The following is a 26214-nucleotide window of genomic DNA, read 5'->3' on the forward strand; positions in this document are numbered from 1 at the left end:
TCATACTGCTTCCTCTTCACTACTGTATGTTGACTCTTCCGCCATCAATTCTGAATCTTTAAGTTGTGTTATATCTTGTTGCTCTGGAAGAGGCTTGCCTTCGCAATCATAGCCAAACCAAAGTGGAGGGTCAGTAGCATTATATTCCTGCTGCTGAACTATAGATGACATTCTCTTAGCTGCTTCTCTGTAATAACAGTGATGTGCATTAGCTAGTTGCAGAAGTAATCACTAGTGCAGAATTTTCAAACTAGATCACATTTGGAATTAAAGAACTCATTGTCACAACTTGAATTCATTTCACATCTCTCTTGCCTTCCTGATGGGGAGGGTGTGGGTAAATTGTGCTAATAATCAGGATCCCAAAGCTTAAGTAGCTCAATAGTTCTCTGGTTCATCCAGTTCAGAGATTAACAGATACAGTAAATGGGTAAGGAAACTGCATGGCCATGGCGCAGGAACACTGAGGGCACTCTATAGCATTCTTAAATGAGCACTCTGCCTGATATGTCCAGTTTCTTTGATGAGGGAGTATCCTAACCAACCAACCTGTGAAGGCTGGCCATGCAACAGAGCAGGAGCTCTTAACCTAGAGTCCACAGATCCCTGTTGGATACATGGATGAACTTCAGGGAAGCCCATGAACTCCCTGAAAATTCATGCAGTTTTTTATCTACTATGTAGTTTTTTGAGGGGAGGGTTTGTGACTTTCATCGAAGTCTCAAAAGGTGTTCCATGGTCAAAATGACTAAAAATATTGTTACTGTCTCTCTTAGGAGGAAGGAAGCAAAGAAGTCATCTAAAAGTTGTTCAGTACCCCAATTCCAACATGGTGGGAGGAGGGCATTCCCGACACCACCAAGCAATTCTCAGACACCAGCTGGATGTCCTATAATTCAACTCAATTCTGATGCTATCTACCTGGAAATCGCGTTAGATTCCACAAATTAAGGGCTCAGTTCCCCTTCACTTCAGATACCAGGTTGTTACCCGGGCTTCTGATCTACCAGCTAGAGCTGCTCACAGGACACAAACATTTTACTTGCTGGATCACTGGTTCATTAAAGGATATTACTCAAGAACAACCAGGTATCAGAGATGCATAGGGCAAGGTATAGGGAAAGGATGCTGAGCTTCTGTGCTCTCTCCAGGCATACCACTCTCCAAATATATATGAGAAATATATTTTGATCATCTGAATGACCAAATGTATATGTCTTATAAAGCACAATATTGCAGCATCAGAAAAAAAAAGTATATCTAACTTGAAAATAATGTCATTGCCAAGATAGAAGGATTTTCCTAGAAAGTTGTTTTGAATCTTCAGACCAGTACCAAACAGGAAATGAGTAATTGGCAGCTTCCCTAGGATCAGAAATGAGTAATGTTTGCCCACATATGGGCTACTTTGCCTGTTTTTGCTGTATATTACGATGAGTTATTAATTGCAGCAGTTTGGAAACAGTCATTGATATGGAGGCTGATATTATATACTTTGGCTTAAGTTTGTGCTCAATGGCTATATGAGTTCTAGTAGCGTAATGAAATCAAAAAGGCTAAGGTACATCAGTTGTTTGAAATACTGTTTCACTTGAATCAAATCTTAGGTGTTTTAAAATAACTGTAAGCAAACTCAGCAGGGAGACAACCAAAGCATTGCCAATTCTGTCTCTTACCACATTGCTGTTTGGCTAATACATTTGCACTTGCAAAACTTTAAAGAAGTTTAAAAAACAATTTGAATAAAAACAATTGTTATACTAATTTCTAGTTCTGAGCCACCAATCCTTGTGGATTAAAACTTGGCAAACACGTGTCTTCTCTTTTGAGAAATACTTATTCTGAAATTTGAAAATGATAAGTTTATAGTCAAATATATAAAATTTTACATTCTGTTAATTTTTTAATCTTTTTTTAAAAGTTTGATCCTGGGCTTCCCTGGTGGTGCAGTGGTTGAGAGTCCGCCTGCCGATGCAGGGGACACGGGTTCGTGCCCCGGTCCGGGAAGCTCCCCCATGCCGCGGAGCGGCTGGGCCCGTGAGCCATGGCCGCTGAGCCTGCGCGTCCGGAGCCCGTGCTCCGCAGCGGGAGAGGCCACAACAGTGAGAGGCCTGCGTACCGCAAAAGAAAAAAAAGTGTGATCCTATGTTTTAAACTTCTTGTATAATCTTTCTATGTCCTCTAAGTAGGATATTATTTTTGCATAATGTAAACACAAGCATTTTTGAAAAGTATCAGGAAACTTGAAAATGTAGAAACTGAATGCTCCTGCCAGAAACATGTCTGTCTCTTTGTCTCAAACTCCCTCTCTTTTAATAGCTTAATGCTCTAGTATAGATGGGAGCTGGGAAATATTGAAAAGAAAATGTCTACTTAGGACTCACTGTGTGTTCTAAGTTTCTTCAAGTGCATGTGAGATCCTTTGAGTACCTTCTGCTCAGGTACTTAGGCCTGAGTGACTCCAAGAACTTGTAGGAAATGATTTGGGAATTGAAGCCATCTACTGCAATGGTTAGTCATTACACATTTAACCTGGTGAGAGAGGTTTCTTTGGATCAGTATAGAACAATGATTTTCAAACACGATATGCCACACAGTTGTAAAGTATCAGCTGGTTAATAATAATGATATTTTGAGGTTTGTAAGTGATTTTTGTTTTTTATAAATTAAAGGGGATTCAAGGTTATCCCTGTAATAACATCACTTGCCCTCACACTTCCTTCTAGTTTCTTGAGTAAGCTAAAAGAAAGGGGAATTTGGAGCCTACATCAAAGACTACTTGTAATCAGCCTCTTATTTATGCATCAGCAAGTAAATTGGGCAAACAGTACTTGTCTCCCCTTATTGATCAAATCTCTTGAATGTTAGAGCTTTAAAAAACTTGAAAATCACTAATCTAAAGATAAAAGAGCAGCATAACAGTGATAAGATCTAGGTACAAAGTATGGCTCTGTCTTTTATTTGTATGACTTTGGGTGTGTTATTTAAGCTGGTTATACCAGTTTCCTTATTCATTTTTATGGTAATAGGGTATTTGTGAGGATTAGATAATAAACATAAAATAAGATTTAGCACATACATGGCAAGTGATAATTGTTAAGTAATATTATTTGTTCATATTAATAATAAAATTCAGTAGGTCCAAATTACAAGGGCCTTACCACAAAGACCTTTCCGTGAGCTAGAGAGGAGAACTCTGAGATTTATTTCCTAACAACACAGATCTTAGAGTACCTAGGTAGTAATTTATGCTGCCAGGAACTGCTAAATAAGGTCCTCAAGGAATCTCTGTACTGCTGTTTGGGGCTCTGAAGACCACCTAGACTTTCTCTACTCATCTCTCTAAAGTTTAAAGTTTTCGACTCCAGACACAAAAACATCAGAAAGGTCCCTTTGCTCTTTGCTAATTATAGACTTAATGGCTCTTCTGCCTCTTTGTGATTCAGACCCTCCTGGGTTGTGGAGACTATTGTTTGGGTCTTTCTCCCTCTTTTTCACTATGCTTTTCTTCATCTCCATTGCCTGTCTTGCTTTCCCCACAGAGGTCCATAAATTGAAAGGTTAGTTGAATACAACTGCTTCAAATGTAGACAGCTAGATTTTCCCATCAAATTTATAATCTCAGTTATTACTTATTTCTCCTTGAATTAAAGGAGCCTTTATTATGTCTCCACATGGGACTTCTGGAATCACTTCCTGGGATCCCTTCAGGCTCTGGGGTTGTAGAATAACAGCATATCTCATGCTGGAAGCGCTTCAGCCAATTTGCTCATTGACCAAAAGTTTGCTACTCCCCTAGTTCAGATAGGGTGGGCTGAACAGACCTCTTTGATTTGTAAAGCTGGTGCAGTGTTTTCAGATTCCATTGAGTATGGGGGAATTTGTATATAAAACAGTTTCTTCTGAGGGCTATAATTGGATTTTAAGGGCTGCATTGTATACTTTTATGTCCAAATGGAATCAGATGTGTGGGAATACATTGCTTTGTGATTCAAAGTCATTGAACCTCTTCCCAAGAAAAATCTCCTATATCCTAACTACCAAATGTTCCATTTCACCCAGACAAAACAAAGCTCTTGCTGTTTAGGGAGCAAGAGCAAACAACTGTGCTTTTTTAGAGTGAACATAGGTAAGGGATTAGATGTCATCATGAGCTTGTGTCTTGAAGGGTCCACATTCTCTGCAGCACTTCCAGTTCCACCCAAGAATCCCATGGATCTAAGTGGAGAAGAAGATGCTCTACAGTCTCTAGAGCTGACCCCAAACAGCAGAATGTGGCCAGGCCTTACCACTTCTCTAATCAGTTTTGAAGCCCAAGTATCTTGGGCTTGACTGACAAACAGCATCCTCTCCTAGAAGCAGGATGTCAAGAACAGATGCTCCTGGAGCCTAACTAGTCTAGCCACCCTGCTGCGGGGATAGCCCTTCTCCATTGCTAGACAAGGATAGAATCAGAGAATTCTAGGCCTCTTTCTTGCTGGATCTTAGCAGGAGTGGAGCTATAAGGGAGAGTACAGTGGTTTGGCCTCTTTAGACAATGAGATGGGCAGACAAGCCAGCTCCCTTCTAGGTATTAGGGCCAAGTCTCTGTCTGCTTCTTGCTCATAGGGACAGGCAGGCTTGGTGGTAGAAAACAAAATAGGCCTTTTGGCTGTCCTGGATTAGGTAAAGGAATTTTCCATAGATTCAGTTAGTTAACTCGAGTTTTGCATTGAGTTTTGGGGGCCAAACCCTAGTAGTAAAATCCTACTTGTTTTATTTTCTTTGCGTATTTTTATCTAAGGACCTTGCAAGAGGAGTGGGTAGTCAAAGGCAGGAATTGGAAATTACTAGATATCTTGGGTCTTCCTGACCAAGCACCATATTTATTACACTTTAACATCCCATACCATGATTACGTTCACCATGTTTAGGATCAGAGAGGCCCTGGCTAGAAAGTCTTCATTCATTCTACTTAAAATCCTACGTTTTAGAAATTCAATAATATTACCTCCCCAAAATAATGATCGGCAAAATAAAGTCAAAAGATTAGAAGCTAAACTCCTTTGTGTAATATATTAATTCATTTACTGTCATCTTGCCCAAAGTTGGCTGTTTAACGATATGACAGGGTCAGCAGGGACTCGTAGGACCTCATTTCATGGTATACACTTTAAATGAAGTTAATAATATCCATGTCAGTCATCTCCAGACCTATCAAGAAGGGCTGAGTCTCTACTCCTCTCCAAAAATTTTTAAGAACCTGCTCCCTTTTTTCTGATCCAGCTTCAGTTGGCTGCCCTCCTCCCTGGCAAGCCTGGGCCTAGTGGGAGTGCCTATTTTACAAGTAATAGTTTTGTTTTTGTTTTGTTTTTTATTTCATTTTAGCACACACATCCTTAGATCAGAAATCATTTTCTTCCTCAGGCATCAAGTGACCAAATCTCATGGTTCAGCTCATGCCAGGGCTGCTTAATTAAGAAAGTTCTTCTGTGAAATCTACATGCTTAGAACACATTATGTACTTTGTACTTTGATAATATTAATTCTTAGTATTCATTTTTCCAACCGTCAGAAAAGAACCTGACCTTCAGGGATTGGTCAAGAATTCTCATTTGAACACTCCACAGGTTACTTCAAGAGGTCAGTTAAAATACTTGCACATTTTTACTTTCAGTCAATAGGGAAAAAAAATGAACAATGGAGCAAATAACTGCTTTCTATCTAAAAACTCACAGGGTGGACACCTAATACCTTCTACCTTTATAGATTGCTTATTTACCCAACTGTTATTTCATTGGAAACATTTTGTAAATTGAGTAAATAGGCATTTGGCCTGTAGCAGTCATCAGAATACCTTACTCTGAGCTCTAGATCTTAGTTAAATAACAACTATCAAACAAATAACTTTGGGAGAGATGGGGCTCTTAGGATAACTGTTAATAATTTGTCCATAATTGTGAGCTAGTTTAGTCTGATTAGTTTCTTAACCCCTAGAGGAGATTAACTGAATGCAAATATTTTGAGAGAGGAGTAGAGGAAGAGCTAGTGATTATTCTATGAGAAGCAGAGTTAAGGCTTTGAGCATCTGCATGGTCAAAGAAGGGGAAGTACTAAGAGTAGAAGGGCTACTGGGAAAGGAATGTGAAGCCACAAAGACTATTTTAGAGGGAGCTTCCCTTGGTTCAGCCCAAAATATTGGCTTCAATTAGGTAAAAAATAAAATGAAGCCTTCCTAACTCTGAAAACCACTATGTATTATGAATGCTGTGGTGACATATTCTATTTTCTCAGAAAGTAGTTCTCAAAGTTTTTCATATTCAGGTACATACTTACTTGGAAATAAGTCTGCAGTATAGCATCTTTAGGATCCGGAGTTGTTTGCAGCCCATCTGAAGGTTCACAAGCATTTGGTCAGTAAGCAGGTTACAACTGGAAACATCCAAAACGTACAGGTAATGGCATTTTGCCGATAACATCTCCAATGCTGAGTCAGTAATCTAAACACACAGCCAAAGTAACTCTGATTATTCCAACAAAATCCATCCCAGGGAAGAATAGTGTATTGGTCAGTTTGGGCTGCTATAACAAAATACCACAGACTAGATGGTTTAAATAGCATACATTTATTTCTCACAGTTCTAGAGGCTGAGGAGTCCAAGATCAAGTTACCCACAGGTTCAGTGTCTGGTGAGGGCCCTCTTCCTGGTTTGCAGATGGCTACCTTCTTGCTGTAGCCTCACATGGCAGAGAGTGAGCTCTAGTTTCTTCCTATTCTTTAAGGACACTAATTCCATCATGGGGGCTCTACCCTTGTGACCTTGGTCTAAACCTAATTAGCCCCCCAAAGCCTCACCTCCTAATACTATCACATCAGGGATGAGGGTTTCAACATACGAATTTTGGAAGGACATAAATACTCAGTCCATAACAAATAGAATCAGAACCATTGCAGATTCTCTTTAACTAGCTTGTCACGTGATGAGCCTATATAACTCAAGTTAGTGATTTAAGTCTGTTTCCAGAACAGTAAGATGTCTGTTTCAAGTGGCACTAATAGAATTTGTGATCTTGCTGTTATTTTCATTTTAGAGTTGTCTGTTTGGGATTGGAAACTTCATCAAAATTTCCCTAGTAATACCTGTCACACCAATATGAGCAGTTTATGAAATGCTGCAGTAATGGGATTTAACTTTAAACTTGAAATCCACTGTAAGGCATCATCAATTTGAGAAACATAAGTTTAATGATATCACATGTTACAAAACTATAAAATATATATATCCACTGAAGTTAACCTGCAGATAGGATCAGATTGCTGTGAGAAGGGATCTGGACATCTCTGATGACTTGTGTATGGAGTAATTGGTTCTGGAAAGGGACAGGTAGGTAAGACAGGTGTTTGTAGGCAGCAGGGGAGAGAAGAGTAGAAGCCACAGAGACTGCATGAATCTCACTCTGAGAATTTCTGCTCAGGATTCCAGTATCTTGAGAGTTTGCCCAGATGTTCTGCAGAGGTAATTCAACTCCACTCCTTGGATTACTTCACTTACTCAAGTTTAGCCTTTGAATTTATAGCTGAACTGGGACTTGCTGCAAAATCAACTAGATTACTCTCCCCAAAGGAATTTTTTTCCAACTGGATTTAATTTCTTATTTTAAATGTTTGAACATTCTAAAAAACATGCCATGAGGCTAAGCTCTTGTTTTTAACATAAAATTGAGAGAATTATGCCGAAAAACCCTTCAGTTTGAAATGTATACTTTTTATGTTTGGAAAAATAGATGTAATTGTCTAAGCATGCCCTGTTTCCAGAACTTGCTCAGAACCAAGGTTTAACATTGCATCTGATTCTCACAAAAATGCTTCAGACATTTTTGCCATTCTTTGTGGGTCTCTGAAGATCTAATGTCACTGGGGGTGGGGGTTAACCCTCAGAATTGTAGAGAAAAGGAAAGACAATGAGATGATGGAAAAATCCTGGATAGGTAGAGCTCAGAGTGCTAGGTTTTATTGATACCGGGGGAATTGAAAAGGAGCCCAACATTTCCTGTAGATCAGAATCCCAAATGTTCGGTGACTGAGGTGATGTTTTGGGGACTTATGGGAGCTGGAAACTGGAAGTGGAGATGACTGGCCATGCTCTTAACTCCCAGATACATGGTCTTGATCTCAGTCCTACTGAGCAGAGATTATGTTATTCTCATTTTAGTGCTGGGTGGAATGAGGTCACAGTACTACTCACTGACCTTGGTGGCGAGCTGGTTGAAGGGACCTTCCAGGAGGTGGACAAGATGGCCATTCAAGATTGACCCATGGGCTTTTGGGAAACCTAGCCTAGAATGATGAGCCAGACACTAATGTGTTTCATGGCTCGTCAGAAGCAATGGAACTGAAATATATTAGACAGGACCACAGCCTTATGATTTCTGAGGCTGTGAGGAGTGTTCACATTGGCCCAACTTAAGGTCACTACATCTTCTGAATCAGGATACTCATTCCACCTGCATAGATGGTAAAGCTAAATCCTCCCTTACATTGAGGTTCTGAAATAACTACTCCCCTTCCTTTTTCTCAGCATAGATCTTCAGTGTAGAGTGATTCATTTTATAATATCTTACTTGTGTGATATCCTCCTTAGTTTCTAGGCTGCAAGACAATATCCACCGCATGATTTATAGAAGGAACTCTCAGTTTTTCCTTACCAAAAAACAAACCAAAGTGAAACGAAACAACAACAAAAAATTCTCTGCCTCAATTCCTGTTCTCATTGGAGTCTTTCCTTTTCTCATTCTCCTACCTTCCTCCCTTATTAGTGGAGCCTCTTAAAAGCCCAGTCGACATCTGTGCCTGCTTTACAGCCAAGGCAGTTCCCAGTGAGCCATGTGTTACCCATGTGTCCGTGTGCAGTGGAAGCAAGGACCCTGCGAGCTATGACTGCTCAAGCTGCAGAGGGTTCATGGTCAGTGCTGCTAGTGTCCTGAGTTCCTTGACCCAGCTCACTTCTAGAACCAGTTGATGTTGACTGGAAAGGCATCTCGTTTCCCTAGTTCTAAACAAGTACACTATTGAACAAAGAGAGTTTTACTGTGAATTTTTCAGATTAATGTCCTGATTCACCATGTCTTTCCCACCACTGCCTCCTTTTCCTTATTGTGGCACAGTTAATGATGGAGGAATCAGGAGTTCCTAGCATCACTTTCTTAATCTACTCACCATCCAGACTAAACAACTGAGAAGCTGGATTTTTAGACTAGCTAGAATGAAGGCATCTTGAAATGTCAGGTGATGCTTTGGTAAACAGAAGCCCATCAGTGTGCACAATAGAAGAGGACAAGGTTGTTAATAACCTTGCAATTTCTGAGGATTTTTTTTAGTTTTCTTCCCTCTGAGTATTTTACTTCCTCTAAGTTTTTCCTGTTAATTTGGTTTGGTCTTTATCTTCCACTTTAGAGGCTTTTCTCTTAAGTTTAGTCTCTTATGTCCTTGATGTCTGCTCATGATTAATAATGGAGAGCTAAAAGCTGATTGGAAGGTCTGAGTGCATGATATGGGCCTTCTCTACATTAAACTTCAATGGTTTAGATGGCTTATTTGTTGGAAAATCCACGTATGTCAGTATTTTTCAATCTTTCATCTTGGGCTAGTCAGAGTCCCCAGAAAAGAGGCTTCCAATCTGCTGCCTGGAGGCAGAGATCTGGCACCCATACTCTGAATGCTCTGTTGGAAAAGTGCTGAATGTCTCTGCGTTCAGCATTTAGTCACTTAATTCCCATTTTCATTTTTGTACCCAAGCTCTCAATTATACGTGAGTCTCCCAGCTCAGCAACCTTCTGTTTTATTATCTGGAGAGCAGATAGTAGAGAGATTTCAGTCCCCGCCTCCCAGAGGACATTTAGCAATATCTGGAGACATTTTTTATTGTTATGACTGGAGGTGTGGGGGGCTAGGTGCTACTGACATATAGTGGATAGAGGGCAAGGATGCTGTTAAACATCCTACAGTACACAGAACAATCCCCCACTACAAAGAATGATCTTGTCCAAAATATCAGTAACGCCAAGGCTGAGAAATCTGGCTGTAGGAAATACATCTCAAATCTGGTGAGAGTGGGGAGGGGCAGTTGCCCAGAGGTATGGAGTAGAGGAGGAGATCTAGAGATCTGTCTACTTCTCAAGAACTTTTAACCCAGTCTTCCTTATTCTAGCCACCCTCTTAAGCTAGTTCCAGAGGTACACAGTATTGCCAAGTTTGAAGATTATGGTGTAAATCCACTTTTTCCCCAGCTTTCTCTATGTTGTCTTAGGATTCAAAGCTATCTCTGGTATGCTAAATTCGTCCATCTACTTTCAAGTTTCCAAAATTTCGTTGCTCTTGTCTCCTCTACTGTTTTCCCTATCAAAGTGACCCCTCACCCTTCTTCTGCAGTTTTGGTAGGGTTTCAAGAGGGAACAAAATTATGTGTGTATATTCAATCTGCCATATTAATCCAGAGCCAGAGATCTCTATTTCTTGACATGGGGATATATGCATAGTATATTAAGAGAAAAGAAAGTAGGTTACAATGTATTATAGAAAGTATGATTCTGTTCTTTAAAAAACAAGACAAAGCACAAACCTGTAACTATTTATAATCTCTGTACATAGAAAAGAATTCTAGAAGAATAAGTATAAAATGCAGCAGTGGTTATGTCCTGGTTGGTGGTATGACTTTGAATTTTTACTTTGTCCTTCACACTTTTATATGTAGTCCAAAGATTTTGCAATGAGTATATATTCCTTTCAAAGAAAGATGTCAAGAAAAATTATCCAACACTTGAAAATAAGACAAAAGATGATTGCATATCCTTTCAGTGTCTTACCGGAACATTGTTTTAACAGGTCCAACTGTTATATATTATATTATATATATATTATAGAGAAATTCTATAAGGAATTATGCTTTTGTTTGACATACTGTTTAGTACTGATTAGGGCCCAAACTCTGTTATATTTTTGCCCAGGAGAGATGCAAATTATTTCTGTCTGGTAGAAACTATAACTCCAAGGTTATGGATTTATTACCCTGTAGGACATTAACCAATTTCGGATTTAACCTAACAATTATATTCCAACATTCTTTCTTCAGTTCCTGTAAATACCCAGTTTGATCAAATGCTCTATGAACTGACTTTACCATTTTGCTGGTTCTCTCATTGAATTAAATAAATATTTGACACATTTTTATATTTGTATAAGAGTTGTCTTTAACTTCTTGCAGATTCTACTTTGACACAAATGAAATCATAAAGCTATTTCCAATTTGGGGAAAGAAGAAAACTCTAATGAATACCACAGACATGGCAAAGAAAACAAGTTCTCTGGTGAGTCCAGCTGCTAATTGCTACCCTGCCTGGGTTCTTTGGCAATACCTCAATCTGATATGTCTGAGCTGACTCCTGCACATACCTTTGGACAGCCAGCAATGCTGAGAGATGTGAGATTAATACAATAAATGGCCAGTGCTTTAATAATCTCATCTGACAGCTGGGGGCAATAAGAGACATCCATGTTCCAAGATCAATGAGCCTTTGCAGAATGCCTGCAAGAGATTCCAAAGTTAAAGGTTTTTTTTCTTTTTCTTTTTCTTTTTCTTAGTCTTTATTCAAATGTTGTGTACATCTATAGCCATCTTACCCATAGCAATTTACCTAATACGCATTTCAGTTTCTGAAATATAGGTGTGTTACATTTTGTTGCAAACAAAAGCCATTATGTCCAGAATTTCTTTATAACAAAAGATACTCACACACCAGTTAACAGTTCAGTAATATTCAAATTCCTGCTAACAGAATTTGGTTTTCCTGAGGTTAGCGCTAATGGAATTTTACCCATGTGGTTAGTAATTATTAGAGTTATATTCAGTCCAATGAGTGGAGGAAAAGAAATCTGGAGATGAGAATTGGAAGGCAAACACTCTGGGGTTGACAGTATAATATAATGGAAAAAGCACAGTCTTTGGAACCAGGCTGACCTGAGTTTTAATTTCATTCTACCACCTTATTAGCTTTGAAACCTTAGCAAGTCACTCAATCTTTCTGAGCCTCAGTGTCCTCTCCTTCAAATTAGGGAAAATATCTACCCTCCAGCATTATTCTGAAATGCCAAAATGTTCATCTGAAATTTTTAGGGCTAAAAAAGGTCTGGAAATCATGGAAATTCTTCCCTTTATCTCAGGAGTTCTTAATTTTCATTCCTACTTTTCAGTAAAAACAAAAAACAAACAAAAAACCTGAATGATAAGAAGAATCCATGAGGAAATAATGGTCAAATTTTATAGTTCAGTTATACAAGAACAAAATGATCCGCAGAAGTAAACTAACAGTAACTGTAAAAATATCTTAAGTCAGGCTTCCCTGGTGGCGCAGTGGTTGACAGTCCGCCTGCCGATGCAGGGGACACGGGTTTGTGCCCCGGTCCGGGAAGATCCCAGATGCTGCGGAGCAGCTGGGCCTGTGAGCCATGGCCACTGAGCCTGCGCATCCGGATCCTGTGCTCCGCAACAGGAGAGGCCACAGCAGTGAGAAGCCCGCGTACCGAAAAAAAAAAAAAAAAAAAAAAGAAAGAAAGAAACAAAAATATCTTAAGTCAAGATGAGTAGAAATTGGAAACCATGACCAATTCAAGATAACCTTAATACTAGTAAGAAAAGTCCATCCCCCAAATTACAAGAATTACAGCTATCAACGTGTGCTCAATCACTCTACAAGTTTAGCCTCATTGTGAAGCAGCTCAAATTCTTAGAGTACTAAATTAGAGACCTCGGTATATGATAGTTTACCATTTTTAGTTACAAGTATTAGATTTTAGTAATCCTAGAGGATTAAGGCATTCCTTATTTATATGTAAAAATGGATGTCTATCAGACATTTCCCTCTCAGACCTGAGGGAAGGACCTGGGTTGTTGGATCAGTAATGGCCATTAGGATGACTCCAGAGGTAAAACCACCAGTGGGCTTCCCTCCCATTGAGTATGCCAATTTCCCCTTATTTTAGCCCAAAGGAAGACTGGAAAAGAACTAGTCAGCCACCTGTTTTCTTTAGTAAGTTAATAGAAGAGGGAAAGTTTCCTGGAGGGGCAGTTTAGCACAGTAGATAAGACTAGGACAGTGGCATCAGATATAGTGGGTTTAGAAGCCTTGCTCTGCCACTATGGGTTACTGAAACTCGCTGAGCCACAACGTCTCTTCGGGTAAAATGCAAATGATAACACCCATATCAAAGTTTAGTTGTGTAGATTATATGAAATAATATATGTACCTGATATAGTTCCTAGAACAAAGTAGATTCTCTAGCTAGCTATAAAATTGTATATACAGTGTTACTTGAGAGACAGTATAACATGCTTGGCCTGTAGTAAGCACTCAGTAAATGTTAACTGTTATTGGGATTTGCATATGATACCAGTAATAATAAAGATGCACATTTGTATTGTACTTTGGAGAAAACTAAAAGATATTGGTTATTTTACCCTAAATCATCTTTTTCTGACCACAGCAACCAACAGTGATTCCTCTTTCCTTTGACCTCATACAGAACTTGTCTTTTTCAACTGATTCAGCACTTATAGTACTTGACTCATTCCTGTTTTGTGGCTAAATTTATATGGAGATTTGTTTCCTCTAGCAACTAAGTGATGTCAAAAATTGGAAGGAGCAGTTTGTCAGGAAATATTGAGGTCCCTGTCATTGGAGATAATCAAGCATAGAGGGCACAACTAGTGTGGTGCAGAGGGAAATCTAGCTTTAAAGGATTGGAACTGGTGGTCTTGAAGCTCAGCTCAGATTCAACAAGTTTTTCAATTAGAATGCAATAAGTCTCTCAGAGGTACTGTCTGGAACCCTGCTAGCTTTTTATACCCCTTTCACAAGCATCATATTTAGAATACAGTAAGTTCACAATAAATACTAGTTGCTTGCTCAACCCTTTATAGGTATCTTCAAGGATATAAAGAATTATTTTAATAATACAGGAATTCTTATGTTGCAAGGGGTAGGATAACATTGTTTTCTGCTTAGAGAATGGTTAGAGTTCAAGGAACTGGAGAAAATGTAAAGCAAGAAGGAATATTTAAACAATAAGAATAGTTTATTGAAAGATGAAACAAGCTTCAAAGGGAGATTCAAGGCTCTTGGTGTCTGCAAACCCTTTTCAGTAGCATCTGTCAATATCTTGGACTGCTTGAATCACTTCTGCTTTAAGCCTTTTTTTAAAGCTCTGATATTCTTTGAAGTTAAACTTTCTCAGAGGTTTTAAATTAAGAATAACTTATAAAAATGATTACAAGGTCTATGATACATTCATGGTAGCATTCTCACTCATGGAAAATCTGAGGCACAAAGATGAGTCCAAGGCATTATGCTTGGCATAAATCAGTGCAGATCTGAGAAATAAGTCAGAACTTTTCCTCCTTTATAATTCATATTTTCCTTTAGAGGCATGTAAGTTGTATTAAGTACTTAAGTCTGCAGACATTTTTCAACATAATCATTCATGAAATTCCATTTCCCCCCCTACTGATAAGATTATTATATGCTCTTCTGGCTACAGTGTTACAGAATTACACATATATCAATGCTGTTGATTTTCTTTTCTCAGAAAATGTTAGACTGAGATTCTTAATCTTTTATAGTGAAAATGGAGAGAATATTAAAAATTACCAATTTTGACTTCCATCCCATGTATCAACCAATTTTGCTGTGGGTTAACAATCTTGAAGACAACTTCCAAATCGCTTAGTGAGTTAAATAATTTCTTCTCTGTATCTTATGAGCTGAGTCACAGTATGGGGGCTTAATGACTGCATTCCTAAGTTGGGTATGTAGAAGAGACTGAGTTTCACTAACATTTACTGACTGTCACAATAATGTGCTTCTGCCAAAATCCTGATTTAAACCACCTCGACAGGTGGCAGCTCCCAGTCTCAAAAAAGCTCACCTCATGGTGCATACTCATAACACCATCTCTTGACTATTTGCCTCATTACATTCTGATTAATCCTGCTACCAACTTCTGTTTGGGGGTGGGGTGGGGTTTCCTATGGATAATTACAGAAAAATCTTGTGCTACCAAGAACTATTTTCTATAATGAAGACTATTTTGTGCTGCTTCAAAGGCTGAAATACAATTTCCACAGTTCTAACTTATAAACTGAATTCATAACTACAGTATCTCAAATATCCTTTCTGACCACAACATTATGAGACTAGATATCAATTACAGGAAAAAAAGCTGAAAAAAAAATAAACATATGGAGGCTAAATAATACACTACTAAATAACCAAGAGATCACTGAAGAAATCAAAGAGGAAATCAAAAAATACCTAGAAACCAATGACAATGAAAACACGACGACCCAAAACCTATGGGATGCAGCAAAAGAAGTTCTAAGAAGGAAGTTTATAGCAATACAATCCTACATCAAGAAACAAGAAACAGGGCTTCCCTGGTGGCGTAGTGGTTGAGAGTCTGCCTGCCGATGCAGGGGACACGGGTTCATGCTCCAGTCCGGGAAGATCCCACATACCGCGGAGTGGCTGGGCCCGTGAGCCATGGCCACTGAGCCTGCGCATCCGGAGCCTGTGCTCTGCAACGGGAGAGGCCACAGTAGTGAGAGGCCCGTGTATCGAAAAAAAAAAAAAAAACAAGAAACATCTCATGTAAACAACCAAACCTTACACCTGAAGCAATTAGAGAAGGAAGAACCAAAAAGCCCTAGAGTTAGCAGATGGAAAGAAATCATAAAGATTAGATCAACAATAAATGAAAAAGAAATGAAGGAAACAATAGCAAAGATCAATAAACCAAAAGCTGGTTCTTTGAGAAGATAAACAAAATTGATAAACCATTAGCCAGACTCATCAAGATTTTTCTTGGGTCTTGGAGAAGACTCAAATCAATAAAATTAGAAATGAAAAAGGAGAAGTAACAACTGACACTGCAGAAATACAAAGAATCATGAGAGATTACTACAAGCAACTATAGGCCAATAAAATGGACAACCTGGAAGAAATGGACAAATTCTTAGAAAAGCACTACCTTCTGAGACTAAACCAGGAAGAAATAGAAAATATAAACAGACCAATCACAAGCACTGAAATTGAAACTGTGATTAAAAATCTTCCAACAAACAAAAGCCCAGGGCCAGATGGCTTCACAGGTGAATTCTATCAAACATTTAGAGAAGAGCTAACACCTGTCCTTCTCAAACTCTTCCAAAATATAGGAGAGGGAGGAACACTCCCAAACTCATTCTATGAGGCCACCATCACCCTGATACCAAAACCACACAAAGATGTCACAAAGAGAGAAAACTACAGGCAAATATCACTGATGAACGTAGATGCAAAAATCCTCAACAAAATACTATCAGACAGAATCCAACAGCACATTAAAAGGATCGTACACCGTGATCAAGTAGGGTTTATCCCAGGGATGCAAGGATTCTTCAATACACACAAATCAATGTGATACACGATATTAACAAATTGAAGGATAAAACCCATATGATCATCTCAATAGATGCAGAAAAAGCTTTCAACAAAATTCAACACCATTTATGATTAAAAAAAACCCTCCAGAAAGTAGGCATAGAGGGAACTTACCTCAACATAATAAAGGACATATATGACAGACCCACAGCCAACATCGTTCTTAATGGTGAAAAACTGAAACCATTTCCACTAAAATCAGGAACAAGACAAGGTTGCCCACTCTCACCACTAATATTCAACATAGTTTTGGAAGTTTTGGCCACAGCAATCAGCGAAGACAAAAAAATAAAAGGAATCTAAATCAGAAAAGAAGAAGTAAAACTGTCACAGTTTGCAGATGACATGATACTATACATGGAGAATCCTAAAGATGCTACCAGAAAACTACTAGAGCTAATCAATGGATTTGGTAAAGTAGCAGGATACAATATTAATTCACAGAAATCTCTGGCATTCCTATACACTAATGATGAAAAATCTGAAAGAGAAATTAAGGAAACACTCCCATTTACCACTGCAACAGAAAGAATAAAATACCTAGGAATAAACTTACCTAAGGAGACAAAAGACCTGTATGCAGAAAACTATAAGACTCTGATGAAAGAAATTAAAGGTGATACAGACAGACGGGGAGATATACCATGTTCTTGGATTGGAAGAATCAACATTGTGGAAATGACTGTACTACCCTAAGTAATCTACAGATTCAATGCAATCCCTGTCAAAGTACCAATGGCATTTTTCACAGAAAAAAATTTCACAATTTGTATGGAAATACAAAAGACCCTGAATAGCCAAATCGATCTTGAGAAAGAAAAACGGAGCTGGAGGAATCAGGCTCCCTGACTTCAGACTATACTTCAAAGCTACAGTAATCAAGACAGTATGTTACTGGCACAAAAACAGAAAGATAGATCAATGTAACAGGATAGAAAGCCCAGAGATAAAACCACGCACATATGGTCACCTTATCTTTGATAAAGGAGGCAAGAATATACAATGGAGAAAAGACAGCCTCTTCAATAAGTGGTGCTGGGAAAACTGGACAGCTACATGTAAAAGGATGAAACTAGAACATTTCCTAACACCATACACAAAAATAAACTCAAAATGGATTAAAAACCTAAATGTAAGGCCAGACACTATAAAACTCTTAGAGGAAAACATAGGCAGAACACTCTATGACATAAATCACAGCAAGATCCTTTTTGACCCACCTCCTAGAGAGATGGAAATAAACAGATGGGACCTAATGAAACTTAAAAGCTTTTGCACAGCAAAGGAAACCATAAACAAGACGAAAAGACAACCCTCAGAATGGGAGAAAATATTTGCAAATGAAGCAACTGACAAAGGATTCATCTCCAAAATATACAAGCAGCTCATGCAGCTCAATATCAAAAAAAAACAACCCAATCCAGAAATGGGCAGAAGATGTAAATAGACATTTCTCCAAAGAAGATATACAGATTGCCAACAAACACATGAAAGGATGCTCAACATCACTAATCATTAGAGAAATGCAAATCAAAACTACAATGAGGTATCACCTCACACCGGTCAGAATGACCGTCATCAAAAAATCTACAAACACTAAATGCTGGAGAGGGTGTGGGGAAAGGGAACCCTCTTGCACTGTTGGTGGGAATGTAAATTGATACAGCCACTATGGAGAACAATATGGAGGTTCCTTGAAAAACTAAAAATAGAACTACTTATGACCCAGCAATCCCACTACTGGGAAGGACCCTGAGAAAACCATAATTCAAAAAGAGACATGTACCACAATGTTCATTGCAGCACTATTTACAATAGCCAGGACATGGAAGTAACCTAAGTGTCCATCGACAGAAGAATGGGTAAAGAAGATGTGGCACATATATACAATGGGATATTACTCAGCCATAAAATGAAATGAAATTGAGTTATTTTTAGTGAGGTGGATGGACCTAGATTCTGTCATACAGAGTGAAGTAAGTCTGAAAGAGAGAAACAAATATCATATGCTAACACATATATATGGAATCTAAAAAGAAAAAAAAATGGTTCTGAAGAACCTAGGGGCAGGACAGGAATAAAGATACAGACATAGAGGATGGACTTGAGGACAAGCGGAGGAGGAAGTGTAAGATGTGACGAAGTGAAAGAGTAGCACTGACATATAAACATTGCCCGGTGTAAAATAGGTAGCTAGTGGGAAGCAGCTACATAGCACAGGGAGATCAGCTCGGTGCTTTGTGACCACCTAGAGGGATGGCATAGGGAGGGTGGGAAGGAAATGCAAGAGGGAGGGATTATGGGAATATATGTATATGTATAGCTTATTCACTTTGTTATACAGGAGAAACTAACACAACGTTGTAAAGCAGTTAAACTCCAATAAGGATGTTAAAAGAAAAAGAATGTATATATAAATTTATCACTGTCATTTTGCTGTGAAACAGAAATTCACACAACATTATAATTCAACTGCACTTCAATAAAATGTTTTGTTTGTAAAAAGAAAAATTATTTCTTCTAAGAGCATATTCTGAATTTCCTTACTGTAGGAAAAAGAGCCTTGCCATTTACATAGATATTTAATTTTTAAAGTTAAAGTATAAACAAAAAGGTAATTCTTTAACAAACTAATTTTATTTGTCTTGAATATTGACCATCATTTATTTGGTGTTAGTCCAGAAATAAATAATCTTATAACATCTGTATACACAATTTGGGCATAATAAATATCCACACACATTGACATATTCATGTAGTCTAACAACCACTAAGATGTGTACATATATTTAATTTACACACATGTGCTAGACAATTAGGTATATACTTACATGTATTTACATGTAAATATATGTAATCTAACATGCTGAAACTTGTAAATATTTAATTTGCACACATACACTACACATAGGTATACATTTACATACATACTTACATGTAAACACACACAGGCATATTTTCAGTGTTTACATACATGTGTAAGTCCTTGTGGTGAGACATAACTAAACCTGATTTTCTCCTCTTTATTGCTGTTCCTTTTTTTTTTTTAACATCTTTATTGGGGTATAATTACTTTACAATGGTGTGTTAGTTTCTGCTTTATAACAAAGTGAATCAGCTATACATATACATATGTTCCCATATGTCTTCCCTCTTGCGTCTCCCTCCCTCCCACTCTCCCCATCCCACCCTTCCAGGCTGTCACAAAGCACCGAGCTAATATCCCTGTGCCTTGCGGCTGCTTCCCCCCAGCTATCTACCTTACTACGTTTGTTAGTGTGTATATGTCCATGACTCTCTCTCGCCCTGTCAAAACTCACCCTTCCCCCTCCCCATATCCTCAAGTCCGTGCTCCAGTAGGTCTGCGTCTTTATTCCTGTCTTACCCCTAGGTTCTTCATGACATTTTTTTCCCTTAAATTCCATATATATGTGTTAGCATACGGTATTTGTCTTTTTCTTTCTGACTTACTTCACTCTGTATGACAGACTCTAGGTCTATCCATCTCATTACAAATAGCTCAATTTCATTTCTTTTTAAGGCTGAGTAATATTCCATTGTGTATATGTGCCACATCTTCTTTATCCATTCATCCGATGATGGGCGCTTAGGTTGTTTCCATGTCCTGGCTATTGTAAATAGAGCTGCAATGAACATTTTGGTACATGACTCTTTTTGAATTTTGGTTTTCTCAGGGTATATGCCCAGTAGTGGGATTGCTGGGTCATATGGTAATTCTATTTGTAGTTTTTTAAGGAACCTCCATACTGTTCTCCATAGTGGCTGAACCAATTCACATTCCCACCAGCAGTGCAAGAGTGTCCCCTTTTCTCCACACCCTCTCCAGCATTTATTGTTTATAGATTTTTTGATGATGGCCATTCTGACTGGTGTGAGTTGATATCTCATTGTAGTTTTGATTTGCATTTCTCTAATGATTAATGATGTTGAGCATTCTTTCATGTGTTTGTTGGCATTCTGTATATCTTCTTTGGAGAAATGTCTGTTTAGGTCTTCTGCCCATTTTTGGATGGGGTTGTTTGTTTTTTTGTTGTTGAGCTGCATGAGCTGCTTATAAATTTTGGAGATTAATCCTTTGTCAGTTGCTTCATTTGCAAATGTTTTCTCCCATTCTGAGGGTTGTCTTTTAGTCTTGGTTATGGTTTCCTTTGCTGTGCAAAAGCTTTGAAGTTTCATTAGGTCCCATTTGTTTATTTTTGTTTTTATTTCCATTACTCTAGGAGGTGGGTCAGAAAGGATCTTGCTGTGATTTATGTCATAGAGTGTTCTTCCTATGTTTTCTTCTAAGAGTTTGATAGTTTCTGGCCTTACATTTAGGTCTTTAATCCATTTTGAGCTTATTTTTGTGTATGGTGTTAGGGAGTGATCTAATCTCATACTTTTACATGTACCTGTCCAGTTTTCCCAGCACCATTTATTGAAGAGGCTGTCCTTTCTCCACTGTACATTCCTGCCTCCTTTATCAAAGATAAGGTGTCCATATGTGTGTGGGTTTATCTCCGGGCTTTCTATCCTGTTCCACTGATCTATCTTTCTGTTTTTGTGCCAGTACCATACTGTCTTGATTACTGTTGCTTTGTAGTATAGTCTGAAGTCAGGGAGCCTGATTCCTCCAGCTCCTTTTTTCGTTCTCAAGATTGCTTTGGCTATTCGGGGTCTTTTGTGTTTCCATACAAATTGCGAAATTTTTTGTTCTAGTTCTGTGAAAAATGCCAGTGGTAGTTTGATAGGGATTGCATTGAATCTGTAGATTGCTTTGGGTAGTAGAGTCATTTTCACAATGTTGATTCTTCCCATCCAAGAACATGGTATATCTCTCCATCTATTTGTATCATCTTTAATTTCTTTCATCAGTGTCTTATAATTTTCTGCATACAGGTCTTTTGTCTCCTTAGGTAGGTTTATTCCTAGATATTTTATTCTTTTTGTTGCAATGGTAGATGGGAGTGTTTTCTTGATTTCACTTTCAGATTTTTCATCATTAGTATATAGGAATGCCAGAGATTTCTGTGCATTAATTTTGTATCCTGCTACTATTGCTGTATCTTAATCAACTACCTCAACATATGAAAACTGAAATAATAAAAAATTTTGGTCAATCGCCAAGGTTTTCACTCTCAAATACCTGCATAAAGAAAAATATGCACATTCATATGTATGGATATTGCATTAATGTATTTATAGCATACTTCATTCCCCAAAAAAGGGAGTGAGAAATAAAAACTAGATTAAGCGAATGTAAAAAGCAACTAGAGTAAATAATTTTATTTATTCCTTTGGTTCTATCCAAACAACTTAATAAGACAGAGCTTCCAACTTATTTGTATTGTAACATCCCAGTTAGACCAATTTTTTGCCAAACTTGACAGTCTGTTATTTAAATTCGCAAAATGCTCAAGGAAAAGGTTTCTTAAGAAATGCTCAATTATGACTGTATCAAACATTGCTTCCAAAATAAATGTGTCTTTCAAGAGCACCAAATAATTTTAGTTTAACATGATCGTTGAATGTCTAAAGTTCTCAGAACAAAACTAAAGTTGGGGAAAGTAATTAAAACCAGATTCTAAAAAGTCAATACATCTGAGGCTCCAGACACTCAAACTGCATGTGCTGTGGTTTCCAGTAAAACTAAAATGAGGTAATTTTTTATTCCTGTAATGTTCATGATTTGTGCAAAACCAAATCAGGGTAAAAATGCTCATCTCCTCCTTTTTCTCATTAAATCATTATGTAGTTTTCAATGTTTTAAGCTAAAAAGAAAATCTCCTATAGTTACCTTCTAAAGTAATAAGAAAAAATTTCCTGATAAATTTAGGATAACCTAAACATCTCAGTTTAACCACCTTAGTTTATTCTCTTCCCCCTCTCTTGTAAATCCAGATAAGGAATTGTGAAATTGACTCATGTGTCACTTTCTCCTCCCCCTTCTTTGTTTCATCTCTTTTGCAACTTAATAATTGGGCTGGAGGAGGGAAGGAGGAGAAGGATTACTACATGCCCAGAAGTGTGAACCTTGGATCCTTGGAAGAGGTAAAAGGAGGTTAAATGCCACAACACTCGAGTGCACACACACACACACACACACACACACTCCAAAAGCAGGGAGGAGAAAAAGAGGGATGATCAGAAAGAGAAAAATTTTTTTTCATGAACTTGAATAGAACAGCTGATCTTATGCAACTAATAATTATTCTGTATTTCCATGTGCTTGTATTCCCCCTGTTTTATTTTCTTTTAGGTCACTGAAAATCAATACATACCAATTTTTAAAAGGTTACATTTTTTAGAGCTAGGCCAAACTCAGTTGTATGATCATATAGTTAGCATATGGGTAAATGCTTTCATCTAAGATCTCAGAGCACCTAAAAATAGTATGATTTTTCAGGCTCCAAAGAATGAAAATAAAAAGGCCTGGAACCTGTAGACTCAAAGATAAATGGCAGAAAGCAGTGGCTTCCTGATATGTAGCCTCAGACTTTGGTCAGCCCTCTCTCTCATCCAAAGAAGCATTTTAAAATTAATAAGTGATGGATATTAAGAGGCCATGTATGTCATCACCGTGGTAGGTTTCAATACTTCTGAATGATTTGTAGTTGTTCATCAAATGTGACTGATCACCATATAAGAAATATAACCCAATATTAGAAATGTTAACACTTAACCGTTTTATTTTAATAAACTTTATTCTATCACTTTGTCAAAGACCTTTTGAAAGCCTGACTAGATCATATTCATGGATAAAGTTTTATGTAAATGCATGTTTAATCCTTAAATGAACTGCAGTAGGTAAACCATGGTTTAGCCTTACAGGAACCTCTTGGCTTTTTCTTCTAGTGGGTTACATGCATTATAACCCCTTTTGTTATTGTAGTTACAATCTTGTCCTATATGCAAGTTGTTAGTCCTCTCTGGGATCTTTGTTTTGAAAGATAGTGTTTGTTCTTTTTACTTTATACAATTGAATGTACTACTAGGTAGATTTCTTAGGAACCTGCTAGAACCTTTGGAACCAGGGTCTGAAACTGGGGGAGATTGACATTGCTTGACACTAATACCTCTAAAAGGAGACTCCCTAATGGTGTTACATTTTCCTCTTAAGTACCATTACATTGTCCAGATGCAGTGAAATACAGCAAAAATCATTTGAAAACAATTTTCCCCACTGTCACGTTGCCAATCAACCATTTAGAACAGCAGTTCTCCACTTCTACTCTTCGTTTCTGTAAAACTAGATGAGTTAGATTAGTTTGCTGAGATGGCATGGGACTTTGGACTAATCATTTAAGCCCTCTGGGCCTTAGTTTCCTCACTTATAAAAGTACAGAGTGGTTTAACTGGTTCTAAGATTCCTTGAGCTTCAGAACACTAGAATTCTATGCTAAAGTCTAGAGCACCGTTTGGCCTGTCCCTCTCTATAGCCCACCAGTTCATATAATATTTTAACACTCTTCTATTAGTAATGTTAGGACTTGCAAAGTCCATTTCAAATTCATGGAAGAGAGCTTAACTTCAAGTCTGCCATGCTCTGGTGGACTTTTCATCCATCATTTGTAGTATCTTTCCACATGTGAGATAAATCCTTTTATCTCAATAACGGTTTCTGTTTAAAAAAATTTTTTTCTGAGTTTAGCCCCAGATTTTCATAAATGCTTGGGGTTTTGAACTCTCAGGATACTTTAAATGGAGTTTCTGATGCATTTAACAGTTTCCTCATTCCTAGATTATTAGTTCCCTTTAAGAATGTTATCTTCCATTATTTTACTAATAAGTAACCAGATTTTGCTCTGGTTCAATACATGTGTGACATATGATTGCAACTTTTCTTCTTTTAACAGCAAATTGAGTTGCTTAATGCTGTGATAAACATTACATGTGGCTTACTCACAATAGCTACTTTATGACTTCCTATATATCACTCAACACCAGGTCTAGGAAATGTACTTCTCATGAGTTCTTAAAGTACCATTTGAGCACATAATCATTTATCCTATCCAGTTACTTGTCTCATGCTTTCCATCCTGGTAAACTATGCTACCATCTATGTTTGAGTAACTTAAGTCCCTAATTGTTAAGTACCTGGTATATGTTTTCAGAGTCCCCCAATTTTTATGGTTAGATGATATAACACAGATTATCTACAGAACACTTCCATTATATGAGACTTTTACCACATTGCAGTTCATCATTCTACAAGTAAAATGTCAACCCATCCCTAGTTATACTGTAAGTCTGACATCTGGAAGGGAGAGAGTAGACAAGAAAAATGGGAAAGCAAACCTCTCAGTCACCTTGGGCTGTGGAGACCTGACTATTGGCAGATGTTAATCTTGGCTCAACCAGGATCACATATGTATTGTTACAGTTCCAATCCACTTCTTTTTTCTGTTGTGACCTACAAAGATTATTTGATTTGTGCTTAATTTTCACTCTTAATTCTTTAATGAAGAACTGTAATTATCTTACCTGAATTCCAATATCAGTGATTTTATCACACTCAGATAAAGTTCCTTTAATTTTTTATGCCTGGAAAGTGTCATCAAACCCTAAAAATGTTTAATATAAAGATTATTTGATGATTATAATTTAGTATGGAAGGTATATTTCCAATGAGATAACAGTTATGCAAACTAAAAAAATTTAGCTCCTGTCTTCTATTTCTTTACACTTAACAAATCATAAAATCACTTTGGTTAGACAGCATTGTTAAATAAAATTTTCAGGTTGTCTCTAATGTTTTACAAAAAGTGTTAGAAATCCCAGAGGCAGGAAACTTCTTATCTTGCCTTCTGTTTCCAGGTAAATGTTATACGAATCAATATAAAGAAACCTTAAAGACCCCTAAGCTTACAGCTTTGTTTTGAAGACACTTCATGTGGCTAATGAATCTATTTATCAATAAATTCTTTTTTATGCCTAGCCTAAACATCTGAAAATCTTTAGCTCATTTTATTATGTTTAACTGCTTGGAGGGAGAAGAAATATCTTAAAAAAATACAGATTGTACTTTTAGCCCTTCATTTTTTTATGTGTGGTTTTGCTGGCTCATTTCTCCGTACCTTCCTGCCCTAAACTGGCACAACATTCAGATAAGGAACTGACTAATGTGCATTATAGATGCCATCCTCCTGTTTTGCATTCAGGATCATATTACTTTTCTATTTCTGTTAGATATGCTTCCTAGACCATTTTCCTCATTCTATGGTCCCAGAGCTGGCTGGCAGGGAAAATGCCAGAAATGGTATATGATTTGTCCTTTTTACATTTTATTTGCAGGACTGGTTTACATTTTATTGATCATAAAAACCACATTTGGATTGTAATTGAAAATGGGTCCTGCAAATATTATATCCCGCTTTTTTCACTGATGTACATATTAGGCCCTTTCATTTTTCAAAAACAAAAGCCAGATCAAGGAGAAAAGTGCTTGAAGTTCTGCTTCATTGAAGCCACTGTTTAAATTGCAATTTCTAATCTCATTTAACAGTCCTGTATACCACACAAAAATAAAATCACTCCATTTATACTTTTAATTTTATTGCAAATGTGGATTCTTTTGCTAGGAGCACATTATGTTTTCTGTCTCCTTATTTCAAAACAAAGAATGGGCAAACCCTGTGAAGCCATCACACGTGGTCTGGGTTCCAGATGTGGATGCTGTTTTATTCATGTTAGAAGAATTGGAGT

General features: G+C 37.6%; 2 protein-coding genes across 2 annotated transcripts in view; one reads left to right on the plus strand and one right to left on the minus strand.

The window, feature by feature from the left end:
- FBXL13 (F-box and leucine rich repeat protein 13) overlaps nucleotides 1–26214 on the minus strand; it is a 185494-nt gene continuing 159280 nt past the window's right edge. The window contains 6 exon segments of the mRNA XM_032642583.1: nucleotides 1–187; nucleotides 6316–6479; nucleotides 11429–11528; nucleotides 11530–11561; nucleotides 24994–25031; nucleotides 25034–25073. Coding sequence (XP_032498474.1) covers nucleotides 1–187; nucleotides 6316–6479; nucleotides 11429–11528; nucleotides 11530–11561; nucleotides 24994–25031; nucleotides 25034–25073 — 561 coding nt within the window.
- Nucleotides 11232–26214, plus strand: part of LRRC17 (leucine rich repeat containing 17) — a 101559-nt gene continuing 86576 nt past the window's right edge. The window contains exon 1 of the mRNA XM_032643035.1: nucleotides 11232–11343. The gene's annotated coding sequence lies outside the window, so the exon portion shown is untranslated. The remainder of the gene's footprint in view (nucleotides 11344–26214) is intronic.

The sequence above is a fragment of the Phocoena sinus genome, chromosome 9, assembly GCF_008692025.1.
Source record: "Phocoena sinus isolate mPhoSin1 chromosome 9, mPhoSin1.pri, whole genome shotgun sequence".
NCBI lineage: Eukaryota > Metazoa > Chordata > Mammalia > Artiodactyla > Phocoenidae > Phocoena > Phocoena sinus.